This window comes from Pseudophryne corroboree, chromosome 6, assembly GCF_028390025.1.
Source record: "Pseudophryne corroboree isolate aPseCor3 chromosome 6, aPseCor3.hap2, whole genome shotgun sequence".
In the NCBI taxonomy this organism is placed as follows: domain Eukaryota; kingdom Metazoa; phylum Chordata; class Amphibia; order Anura; family Myobatrachidae; genus Pseudophryne; species Pseudophryne corroboree.
In genome coordinates this window covers 269,062,302-269,075,701 of record NC_086449.1, presented here as the reverse complement: position 1 = coordinate 269,075,701, position 13,400 = coordinate 269,062,302, and the positions used below count along the sequence as shown (strand labels likewise).

The window sequence follows — 13,400 nt, the reverse complement described above, 5'->3', positions numbered from 1 at the left end:
ACCTTTATATGTATGGATCCAACTTTTTAGTGTAAGCATAAAAGGTTCCTGCATAAAATGTTTTAGAAGACACTCTCCCAGGACCTACTCAAAGATACCTTTATGTGCATGGACCAGACCTTTTGAAAGTAAGGTTTGAAGTGAGCATCATCTATCTCCTTTTGACCTCTACACTTATTTGGTGATCCCATTACGCCTTTCCGTCACTATATATATGGAGGATTTGAAGATCTTCATTATTTCCTTGACCCTTTGACTTTTACTATCAAGATAATATTACACATTGGGACTTTTTTCTTTGTGTTTCTTTTCCATATAAACAATTGTTTTTGATGAGCCAATCTACTGGGGAAGACAGATGAACCAGTCCCAGTAAGAATCTGATTATAAAAATTCTCCATTCACCGTCAAAATTGGCGCAATCCGATACCACCATTTACATTGTATATTTGTTTCTCTGGTCTGATAACACCAGTAGGTATTGTGTTTGCTGCCTTTTGTTGTCCAGCGCAGAGTTGTATTTTCTTTACTGTATTCCTCCCTCTATGTCCCTCCTCCAGACCTCAGTTTGAATCTGTGCCCGGACGAGCTGGGTGCTGTTCAGTGAGCTCTCCTGAGCTTGCTATAAGAAAGTATTTTGTTAGGTTTTTTATTTTCAGGGTGCTCTGCTGGCAACAGACTCCCTGCATCGTGGGACAGATGGGAGAGAAGCAGCCCTACTCTCTGAAGATAGGTCCTGCTTCTTAGGCTACTGGACACCATTAGCTCCAGAGGGATCGTACACAGGATCTCACCCTCGTCGTCCGATCCCAAAGCCGCGCCACTGTCCCCCTCGCAGAGCCGGAAGACAGAAGCCGGGTGAGTATGAGAAGCAAAGAAGACTTTGAAATCTGCGGCAGAAGACTCCTTTCTTCACATGAGGTAACGCACAGCACTGCAGCTGTGCGCCATTGCTCCATACACACCTCACATACTCCGGTCACTGTAAGGGTGCAGGGCACAGGGGGGGGGGCGCCCTGGGCAGCATATGGACCTCTGTTGGCAAAAGTAAACATAAAGACAGTTGGGCACTGTATATATGTATGAGCCCCCGCCAAAAAGATATGTATTTTAGCGGGACAGAAGCCCGCCGTCGAGGGGGCGGGGCTTCTCCCTCAGCACTCACCAGCGCCATTTTTTCTCCACAGCTCCGCTGAGAAGAAGCTCCCCAGGCTCTCCCCTGCAGATCACGGTAGAAAAAGGGTAAAAAGAGAGGGGGGGGGGGCACATAATTAGGCGCTAAAAACACAATATACAGCAGCTACTGGGTTAACATTAAGTTACTGTGTTATTCCTGGGTTATATAGCGCTGGGGTGTGTGCTAGCATACTCTCTCTCTGTCTCTCCAAAGGGCCTTGTGGGGGAACTGTCTTCAAAAAGGGCATTCCCTGTGTGTGTGGTGTGTCGGTACGCTTGTGTCGACATGTCGGATGAGGAAGGCTATGTGGCAGCAGAGCGGGAGCAAATGAATGTGGTGTCTCTGCCGACGGTACCGACACCTGATTGGATGAATATGTGGAAGGTTTTAAATGATAATGTTAATTCCTTACATAAAAGGATGAAAAAAGCTGAAGCATCAGGACAGTCAGGGTCTCAACCCATGCCTGATCCTATGTCGCAGAGGCCGACAGGGTCTCAGAAGAGCCCACTATCCCAAATTATTGACACGGATACCGACATGGATTCTGACTCCAGTGTCGATTACGATGATGCAAGGTTACAGCCAAAATTGGCTAAATCCATCCGTTATAGGATTATAGCAATTAAGGATGTGTTGCACATCACAGAGGAAACCCCAGTCCCTGACAAAAGGGTTCATATGTATGAGGAAAAGAAGCCGGAGGTAACTTTTCCCCCCTCACACAAGCTAAATGAGTTATGTGAAAAGGCTTGGGAATCTCCAGATAAAAAACTGCAGATTTCCAAAAGGATTCTTATGGCGTATCCTTTCCCACCAATGGACAGGTTACGCTGGGAATCCTCCCCTAGGGTGGACAAAGCTTTGACACGCTTATCCAAGAAGGTAGCCCTGCCGTCACAGGATACGGCTACCCTCAAAGATGCTGCGGATAGAAAACAGGAGGGTACCCTGAGGTCCATTTATACACATTCAGGTACCTTACTGAGGCCGGCAATCGCGTCGGCTTGGGTGTGTAGTGCTGTAGCAGCATGGACGGATACCTTATCTGAGGAACTTGATACCTTAGACAAGGATACTATATTAATGACCCTGGGGCATATTAAAGACGCTGTCCTTTATATGAGAGATTCTCAGAGAGACATTAGCCTACTAGGTTCTAGAATAAATGCTATGTCGATTTCTGCCAGAAGGGTCCTGTGGACTCGGCAATGGACAGGTGATGCCGACTCAAAAAGGCACATGGAGGTTTTACCTTACAAGGGTGAGGAATTGTTTGGGGAGGGTCTCTCGGACCAGGTCTCCACAGCTACGGCTGGAAAGTCAAATTTTTTGCCATATGTTTCCTCACAGCCTAAGAAAGCACCGTATTACCAAATGCAGTCCTTTCGATCACAGAAAAACAAGAAAGTCCGTGGTGCGTCCTTTCTTGCCAGGGGCAGGGGCAGAGGAAAGAAGCTGCACAACACAGCTAGTTCCCAGGAACAGAAGTCCTCCCCGGCTTCCACTAAATCCACCGCATGACGCTGGGGCTCCACAGGCGGAGCTAGGCCCAGTGGGGGCGCGTCTACGAACTTTCAGCCACAAGTGGGTTCACTCCCAGTTGGATCCCTGGGCAATAGATATTGTGTCTCAGGGATACAAGCTGGAATTCGAAGAGATGCCCCCTCACCGATACCTCAAATCGGCCCTGCCAGCTTCCCCCTTAGAGAGGGAAATAGTGTTAACTGCAATTCACAAATTGTATCTTCAACAGGTGGTGGTCAAGGTTCCCTTCCTTCAACAAGGAAAGGGTTATTATTCGACCAGGTTTGTAGTACCGAAACCGGACGGTTCGGTCAGACCCATATTGAATTTAAAATCCCTGAACATGTACCTGAAAAGGTTCCGGTTCAAGATGGAATCGCTGAGAGCGGTCATTGCAAGCCTGGAAGGGGGGGATTTTATGGTGTCTCTGGACATAAAGGATGCATACCTTCATGTCCCCATTTATCCACCTCATCAGGCGTACCTCAGATTTGTGGTACAGGATTGTCATTACCAATTTCAGACGTTGCCGTTTGGTCTCTCCACGGCTCCGAAAATATTTACCAAGGTAATGGCGGAAATGATGGTGCTCCTGCGGAAGCAGGGGGTCACAATTATCCCATACTTGGACGATCTCCTCATAAAAGTGAGGTCAAGAGAGCAGTTGCTGATCAGCGTAGCACGTTCTCTGGAAGTGTTACGGCAACACGGCTGGATTCTAAATATTCCAAAGTCGCAGTTGGTTCCTGCGACTCATCTGCCTTTCCTGGGCATGATTCTGGACACAGACCAGAAAATAAGAATTTACTTACCGATAATTCTATTTCTCGGAGTCCGTAGTGGATGCTGGGGTTCCTGAAAGGACCATGGGGAATAGCGGCTCCGCAGGAGACAGGGCACAAAAAGTAAAGCTTTAGGATCAGGTGGTGTGCACTGGCTCCTCCCCCTATGACCCTCCTCCAAGCCAGTTAGGTACTGTGCCCGGACGAGCGTACACAATAAGGGAGGATTTTTGAATCCCGGGTAAGACTCATACCAGCCACACCAATCACACCGTACAACTTGTGATCTAAACCCAGTTAACAGTATGATAACAGCGGAGCCTCTGAAAAGATGGCTCACAACAATAATAACCCGATTTTTGTAACTATGTACAAGTATTGCAGATAATCCGCACTTGGGATGGGCGCCCAGCATCCACTACGGACTCCGAGAAATAGAATTATCGGTAAGTAAATTCTTATTTTCTCTATCGTCCTAGTGGATGCTGGGGTTCCTGAAAGGACCATGGGGATTATACCAAAGCTCCCAAACGGGCGGGAGAGTGCGGATGACTCTGCAGCACCGAATGAGAGAACTCCAGGTCCTCTTTTGCCAGGATATCAAATTTGTAGAAATTTACAAACGTGTTCTCCCCTGACCACGTAGCTGCTCGGCAGAGTTGTAATGCCGAGACCTCTCGGGCAGCCGCCCAAGATGAGCCCACCTTCCTTGTGGAATGGGCCTTAACCGATTTAGACTGTGGCAGGCCTGCCTCAGAATGTGCAAGTTGAATTGTGTTACAAATCCAACGAGCAATCGACTGCTTAGAAGCAGGCGCACCCAACTTGTTGGGTGCATACAGTATAAACAGCGAGTCAGATTTTCTGACTCCAGCTGTCCTGGAACATATTTTCAGGGCCCTGACAACTTCTAGCAACTTGGAGTCCTCCAAGTCCCTAGTAGGTGCAAGGCACCACAATAAGCTGGTTCAGGTGAAACACTGACACCACCTTAGGGAGAGAACTGGGGACGAGTCCGCAGCTCTGCCCTGTCCGAATGGACAAACAGATATGGGCTTTTTTGAGAAAAAACCACCAATTTGACACTCGCCTGGTCCAGGCCAGGGCCAAGAGCATGGTCACTTTTTATGTGAGATGCTTCAAATCCACATATTTGACTGGTTTTAAACCAATGTGATTTGAGGAATCCCAGAACTACGTTGAGATCCCACAGTGCCACTGGAGGCACAAAAAAGGGTTTTGTATATGCAATACTCCCTTGACAAACTTCTGGACTTCAGGAACTGAAGCCAATTCTTTCTGGAAGAAAATTTACAGGGCCGAATTTGAACCTTAATGGACCCCAATTTGAGGCCCATAGACACTCCTGTTTGCAGGAAATGCAGGAAACGACCGAGTTGAAATTTCTTTGTGGGGCCTTCCTGGCCTCACACCACGCAACATATTTTCGCCACACGTGGTGATAATGTTGTGCGGTCACCTCCTTTCTGGCTTTGACCAGGGTAGGAATGACCTCTTCCGGAATGCCTTTTTTCCCTTAGGATCCGGCTTTCCATCTCCATGCCGACAAACGCAGCTGCGGTAAGTCTTGGAACAGACATGGTACTTGCTGAAGCAAGTCCCTTCTTAGCGGCAGAGGCCATAAGACCTCTGTAAGCATCTCTTGAAGTTCCGGGTACCAAGTCCTCCTTGGCCAATCCGGAGCCATGAGTATAGTTCTTACTCCTCTACGTCTTATAATTCTCAGCACCTTAGGTATGAGAAGCAGAGGAGGGAACACATACACCGACTGGTACACCCACGGTGTTACCAGAACGTCCACATCTATTGCCTGAGGGTCTCTTGACCTGGCGCAATACCTGTCCCGTTTTTTTTTTTTTTTTTTTTCAGACGGGACGCCATCATGTCCACCTTTGGTATTTCCCAACGGTTTACAATCATGTGGAAAAAACTTCTCAATGAAGTTTCCACTCTCCCGGGTGGAGGTCGTGCTGAGGAAGTCTGCTTCCCAGTTTCCATTCCCGGGATGAAAAACTGCTGACAGTGTTATCACATGATTTTCCGCCCAGCGAAAAGTCCTTGCAGTTTCTGCCATTGCCCTCCTGCTTCTTGTGTCGCCCTGTCTGTTTACGTGGGCGACTGCCGTGATGTTTTTCCCACTGGATCAATACCGGCTGACCTTGAAGCAGAGGTCTTGCTAAGCTTAGAGCATTATAAATTTACCCTTAGCTCCAGTATATTTATGTGGAGAAAAGTCTCCATACTTGATCACACTCCCTGGAAATTTTTCCCTTGTGTGACTGCTCCCCAGCCTCTCAGGCTGGGCTCCGTGGTTACCAGCATCCAATCCTGAATGCCGAATCTGCGGCCCTCTAGAAGATGAGCACTCTATAACCACCACAGGAGAGACACCCTTGTCCTTGGATATTGGGTTATCCGCTGATGCATCTGAAGATGCGATCCGGACCATTTGTCCAGCAGATCCCACTGAAAAGTTCTTACGTGAAATCTGCCGAATGGAATTGCTTCGTAGGAAGCCACCATTTTTACCAGGACCCTTGTGCAATGATGCACTGTTTTTAGGAGGTTCCTGACTTGCTCGGATAACTCCCTGGCTTTCTCTTCCGGGAGAAACACCTTTTTCTGGACTGTGTCCAGAATCATCCCTAGGCACAGCAGACGTGTCGTCGGGATCAGCTGCGATTTTGGAATATTTAGAATCCACCCGTGCTGATTGTAGCAGTATCCGAGATAGTGCTACTCCGACCTCCAACTGTTCCCTGGACTATGCCCCTATCAGGAGATCGTCCAAGTAAGGGATAATTTAGACGCCTTTTCTTCGAAGAAGAATCATCAATTCGGCCATTACCTTGGTAAAGACCCCGGGGTGCCGTGGACAATCCAAACGGCAGCGTCTGAAACTGATAGTGACAGTTCTGCACCACGAACCTGAGGTACCCTTAGTGAGAAGGGCAAATTTGGGACATAGAGGTAAGCATCCCTGATGTCCCGGGACACTATATAGTCCCCTTCTTCCTGGTTCGTTATCACTGCTCTGAGTGACTTCATCTTAATTTGAACCTTTGTAAGTGTTCAAAAAATTTTTTTTAGAATAAGTCTCACCTAGCCTTCTGGCTTCAGTACCACAATATAGTGTGGAATAATACCCCTTTTCTGTAGTAGGAGGGGTAATTTAATTGTCACCTGCTGGGAATACAGCTTGTGAATTTTTTCCCATACTACCTCCTTGTCGGAGGGAGACTTGGTAAAGCAGACTTCAGGAGCCTGCGAAGGGGAAACGTCTCGACATTCCCATCTGTACCCCCGGGATACTACTTGTAGGATCCAGGGGTCCTGTACGGTCTCAGCGCCATGCTGAGAACTTGTCAGACGCGGTGAAACGCTTCTGTTCCTGGGAATAGGCTGCCTGCTGCAGTCTTCTTCCCTTTCCTCTATCCCTGGGCAGATATGATCTTATAGGGACGAGAGGACTGAGGCTGAAAAGACGGTGTCTTTTTCTGCAGAGATGTGACTTAGGGTAAAAAACGGTGGATTTTCCAGCAGTTGCCGTGACCACCAGGTCCGATGGACCGACCCCAAACAAGTCCTCTTCCTTTATACGGCCATACTGTGCCGTTTGGAATCTGCATCACCTGACCACTGTCGTGTCCATAACATCTTCTGGCAGTTATGGACATCGCGTTTATTCATGATGCCAGAGTGCAAATATCCCTCTGTGCATCTCGCATATATAGAAATGCTCTATAGTCAATAAAATACTGTCCCTGTCAAGGGTATCAATATTTTTAGTCAGGGAATCCGACCAAGCCACCCTAGCTCTGCACATCCAGGCTGAGGCGATCGCTGGCCGCAGTATAACACCAGTATGTGTGTATATACTTTTTATTATATTTTCCAGCCTTGTCAGCTGGTCCTTGAGGACGGCCCTATCTATAGACGGTACCGCCACTTGTTTTGATAAGCGTGTGAGCGCCTTATCCACCTTAAGGGGTGTTTCCCAACGCGCCCTAACTTCTGGCGGGAAAGGGTATACCGCCCATAATTTTCTATCGGGGGGAACCCACGCATCATCACACACTTTATTTAATTTATCTGATTCAGGAAAAACTATGGTAGTTTTTTCACATCCCACATAATACCCTCTTTTGTGGTACTTGTAGTATCAGAAATACGTAACACCTCCTTCATTGCCTTTAACGTGTGGCCCTAATAAGGAATACGTTTGTTTATTCACCGTCGACACTGGATGCAGTGTCCCTGTCTGTGTCTGTGTCGACCGACTAAAGTAAACGGGCGTTTTAAAACCCTTGACGGTGTTTTTGAGACGTCTGGACCGTACTAATTGTTTGTCGGCCGTCTCATGTCGTCAACCGACCTTGCAGCGTGTTGACATTATCACGTAATTTCCTAAATAAGCCATCCATTCCGGTGTCGACTCCCTAGAGAGTGACATCACCATTACAGGCAATTGCTCCGCCTCCTCACCAACATCGTCCTCCTACCTGTCGACACACACGTACCGACACACAGCACACACACAGGGAATGCTCTGATAGAGGACAGGACCCACTAGCCCTTTGGAGAGACAGAGGGAGAGTTTGCCAGCACACACCAAAAACGCTATAATTATATAGGGACAACCTTATATAAGTGTTTTCCCTTATAGCATCTTAATATATATATAAGCATATCGCCAAATTAGTGCCCCCCCTCTCTGTTTTAACCCTGTTTCTGTAGTGCAGTGCAGGGGAGAGCCTGGGAGCCTTCCCTCCAGCCTTTCTGTGAGGGAAAATGGCGCTGTGTGCTGAGGAGATAGGCCCCGCCCCTTTTTCGGCGGCCTCGTCTCCCGCTCTTAACGGATTCTGGCAGGGGTTAAATATCTCCATATAGCCCCCGGAGGCTATATGTGAGGTATTTTTAGCCAAAATAGGTATTCATTTGCCTCCCAGGGCGCCCCCCTCCCAGCGCCCTGCACCCTCAGTGACTGCCGTGTGAAGTGTGCTGAGAGGAAAATGGCGCACAGCTGCAGTGCTGTGCGCTACCTTTAGAAGACTGAGGAGTCTTCTGCCGCCGATTCTGGACCTCTTCTTACTTCAGCATCTGCAAGGGGGCCGGCGGCAAGGCTCCGGTGACCATCCAGGCTGTACCTGTGATCGTCCCTCTGGAGCTGATGTCCAGTAGCCAAGAAGCCAATCCATCCTGCACGCAGGTGAGTTCACTTCTTCTCCCCTAAGTCCCTCGTTGCAGTGATCCTGTTGCCAGCAGGACTCACTGTAAAATAAAAAACCTAAGCTAAACTTTCCTAAGCAGCTCTTTAGGAGAGCCACCTAGATTGCACCCTTCTCGGCCGGGCACAAAAATCTAACTGGCTTGGAGGAGGGTCATAGGGGGAGGAGCCAGTGCACACCACCTGATCCTAAAGCTTTACTTTTTGTGCCCTGTCTCCTGCGGAGCCGCTATTCCCCATGGTCCTTTCAGGAACCCCAGCATCCACTAGGACGATAGAGAAAAGGGTTTATCTCCCGATAGAGAAAGCTCAGGAACTCATGACACTGGTCAGGGGCCTATTAAAACCAAAACAGGTGTCAGTGCATCACTGCACTCGAGTCCTGGGAAAGATGGAGGCATCATACGAGGCCATTCCCTTCGGCAGGTTCCATGCGAGGACCTTTCAATGGGACTTACTGGACAAATGGTCCGGATCACATCTTCAGATGCATCGGTTAATCACCCTATCCCCCAGGGCCAGGGTGTCTCTCCTGTGTGGGCTGCGGAGTGCTCACCTTCTCGAGGGCCGCAGATTCGGCATTCAGGACTGGGTCCTGGTGACCACGGATGCAAGCCTCCGAGGGTGGGGAGCAGTCACACAGGGAAGAAATTTCCAAGGTCTGTGGTCAAGTCAGGAGACTTGCCTTCACATCAACATCCTGGAACTAAGGGCCATATACAACGCCCTACGTCAAGCAGAGACCCTGCTTCGCGGTCAACCGGTTCTGATTCAGTCAGACAACATCACCGCGCTGTGGCTCATGTAAACCGACAAGGCGGCACAAGGAGCAGGGTGGCGATGGTGGAAGCCACCAGTATTAGTCGCTGGGCGGAGAATCACGTCAGTGTTCATCCCGGGAGGGGACAACTGGGAAGCAGACTTCCTCAGCCGGCACGACCTCCACCCGGGGGAGTGGGGACTTCATCAAGAAGTCTTCGCACAGATTGCAAGTCGGTGGGAACTGCCACAGGTGGACATGATGGCATCCCGCCTCAACAAAAAACTACAGAGGTATTGCGCCAGGTCAAGGGACCCTCAGGCGATGGCTGTAGACGCCCTGGTAACACCGTGGGTGTTCCAGTCGGTCTATGTATTCCCTCCTCTTCCTCTCATACCAAAGGTGTTGAGAATCATAAGAAAAAGAGGAGCGAGAACAATACTCATTGTTCCGGATTGGCCAAGAAGGACTTGGAATCCAGATCTGCAAGAAATGCTCACGGAGGACCCGTGGCCTCTTCCTCTAAGACAGGACTTGTTGCAACAAGGGCCTTGTCTGTTCCAAGACTTACCGCGGCTGCGTTAGACGGCATGGCGGTTGAACGCCGGATCCTAGCGGAAAAAGGCATTCCGGATGAGGTCATTCCTACGCTGATAAAGGCTAGGAAGGACGTGACGGCTCAACATTATCACCGTATTTGGCGAAAATATGTTGCTTGGTGCGAGGCCGGGAATGCCCCTACGGAGGAATTTCAGCTGGGCCTTTTCCTTCACTTCCTACAGTCAGGAGTGACTTTGGGCCTAAAATTGGGTTCCATTAAAGTCCAGATTTCGGCCCTATCCATTTTCTTTCAAAAAGAGCTGGCTTCTCTACCTGAAGTTCAGACGTTTGTGAAGGGAGTGCTGCATATTCATCCCCCTTTTGTGCCCCCAGTGGCACCTTGGGATCTTAACGTGGTGTTGAGTTTCCTGAAATCCCACTGGTTTGAACCACTCAAAACGGTGGAATTGAATTCTCTCTCGTGGAAGGTGGTCATGCTACTAGCCTTGGCTTCGGCTAGGCGTGTGTCAGAATTGGCGGCTTTGTCACATAAAAGCCCCTATCTGGTTTTCCATGCGGATAGAGCAGAGTTGCGGACCCGTCCACAATTCCTGCCAAAAGTGGTTTCATCTTTTCATATAAACCAACCTATTGTGGTGCCTGTGGCTACTACTGACTTGGAGGATTCCGAGTTGCTTGATGTGGTCAGGGCTTTGAAGGTTTATGTAGCCAGAACGGCTAGGGTCAGGAAAACAGAGTCGTTGTTTATCCTGTATGCATTCAACAAGCTTGGTGCTCCTGCTTCAAAGCAAACTATTGCTCGCTGGATCTGTAACACGATTCAGCAGGCTCATTCTGTGGCTGGATTGCCGCTGCCAAAATCAGTTAAGGCCCATTCCACTACGAAGGTGGGCTCTTCTTGGGCGGCTGCCCGAGGGGTCTCGGCATTACAGCTGTGCCGAGCGGCTACTTGGTCAGGTTCAAACACTTTTGCAAAGTTCTACAAGTTGGATACCCTGGCTAAGGAGGACCTTGTGTTTGCTCATTCGGTGCTGCAGAGTCATCCGCACTCTCCCGCCCATTTGGGAGCTTTGGTATAATCCCCATGGTCCTTACGGATTTACTGGTAAGTAAAATCTTATTTTCCATAGGGAAAGGGCTGTTCTTCGGACTAGGCCCAATTACCTTCCTAAGGTAGTGACCCAGTTCCTTCTTCATGAACAAATTCTGGCTACAGGCTTTCTATCTCTGAACCTTTAGACTGAAGAGGCCTCCCTTGATGTGGTCCGGGGCTCTCCGGATCTATGTGAATCGTACCAGTTTTCTTCGAAAATTAGACTGCCTCTTCATCCTCTATGGCTTCCACAAGAGGGGCTGGCCAGCCAACAGACAGCCTCCGGCCATATGGATTCATATGACCATATCACAAGCGTACACACAGGCTGACCTTCCTGTACCTACTACAGTTACAGCTCATTCTACTCGCTCTGTGGGTCCCTCGTGGGCAGCACGCCGTGGAGCATTTGCAGAACAATTATGCAAGATGGTGACGTGTTCTTCTGTCCACATCTTTCTTAGGTACTATGCCTTTGATACATTCGCTTCCCAAGATGCTTCATTTGGGGACGCTGGATTCTTCTATCCACTCAGAAGCTTCCACTCCTTTAAAAAACAGCTTTAGGACATCTCCATGGTATTCCCTGTCAACTCCCTATGGATTCTGAAGAAGAAAATTAAAGTCATGGTAAAACTTATCTTTGTTAAGCTTTTGGTATCCCCAGAAAGAGTTAACTGTTTGGTACCCGGTCATTTCACCATCACCTACTCCCCATGATATTCCCTGTGGACCCTTTTGACCTTGAAGAAGCATTAACAAAGTGTTACCATAACTCTCAATGGGGCAGATATATGAAGCCTGGAGAAGTGATAAAGCAGTGATAAGTGGAAGGTGATAACGCACCAGCCAATCAGCTCCAATATGTAAACTGACGGTTAGGAGCTGATTGGCTTGTGCGTTATCACCTTCCACTTATCACTGCTGTATCACTTCTCCGGGCTTCATACATCTGCCCCATTATTTCTAGGAGACAAAGGTATACCAAAATCTTTGCAGTTTACGTGACCTCCTTGCAGCTAATCCAATGCTATTACTACAGTCAGCCAGGTAAATGCAGAATACTATTCACATTAAAAAAAAAAAAAGACAACTTCTCATTTAAACAAAGCCAAAGTCTCTAATTAGCTCAGAGTACAGTTATTGGAATTAATTACCATTTAGTGGTATATTCAATTTGTGACAGTTTTTCAGACAGTCGGAAAAACAGCACTTTTCAACAGTTTTAGGTCAAATTTACATTCAAACTTTTCAATGAAAGTTTAGATTGTCAGAAAAAAAACGGCACTTGTTTGACAGTTTGGTAATCAAGTCGAATCTACATTTGTCGTAATGCTGTCCGTTTCCGTCCAGCATTGAACAGTGACATGTCGGATCCTCTCCGTGGGAGAGGATCTGACATAACCTAAATATACCCCTTAATGTACAAACTTCATTAGCTTCTAAAAAGACCATCTGCACATACTGCAATTGTAAGATATTAACAGAAAAAGTGATCAGAAGAACCCAGATTTCAGCACTAGCAAGAAATGCTTTTTTTCTAAGCTGCAGGAAACCGGTTTATGCGCGTTTACGCATTAATCATGCTTCAGTGAAACATACAAATACACAAGACTCCATTTTATTTCATTCTACCTTAACTTAAACTTAACACAGCATATATTATTCTTAACATGAAGTCAAGGAACATATTGACATAAAAAATAAGCATTATCATCAAGGAATAGGTTTCTGCTTACCTTCAAGTATTATAAGGACTGTGTCTCTTATAAGTCGCACAGTAGTAAAAAGTACTAGTACAGAAAATACGTAGGTACAGATTGGGTCTGCAATTTTGTATTCTGGCTGAAAGATAGAACTGTATATTATTTACTCTGTTATTAGAATATACAACCAGCGAATGTTAGGCTGTGAACACACTTAGCCCATGGATTGGTTATCCTGCCAATCTTGTGCATATACACTTATCAATCTACCGCCCTGTGTGTCTGGCCGCAGATCCTTTTGAATATGCCTACACACTTGTAAGGTCATATTCAATGGCTGCTGTGACCAACCAGCGTACACACAGACATATGACCAATATATCTGCAACGGCCGTGCTGCAAGACCAACCTGATACGTCTGAACAACGTGGTTCAGACATATAGGGTGTACACACCCGCTGATGCGCTAACGATATATCGTACGAACAACATGTATCAAAAGTGTGTACCCAGCATTAGGTTTCTATCAATATTTGTTTTACTATA

At 47.6% G+C, this 13,400-nt stretch overlaps 1 protein-coding gene across 1 annotated transcript in view; it reads right to left on the bottom strand.

The window, feature by feature from the left end:
- The window catches only part of SLC30A4 (solute carrier family 30 member 4), a 61,551-nt gene that overhangs the window by 7,857 nt on the left and 40,294 nt on the right, over window positions 1-13,400 (bottom strand). Inside the window, exon 5 of the mRNA XM_063926010.1 lies at window positions 12,888-12,993. Coding sequence (XP_063782080.1) covers window positions 12,888-12,993 — 106 coding nt within the window. The remainder of the gene's footprint in view (window positions 1-12,887; window positions 12,994-13,400) is intronic.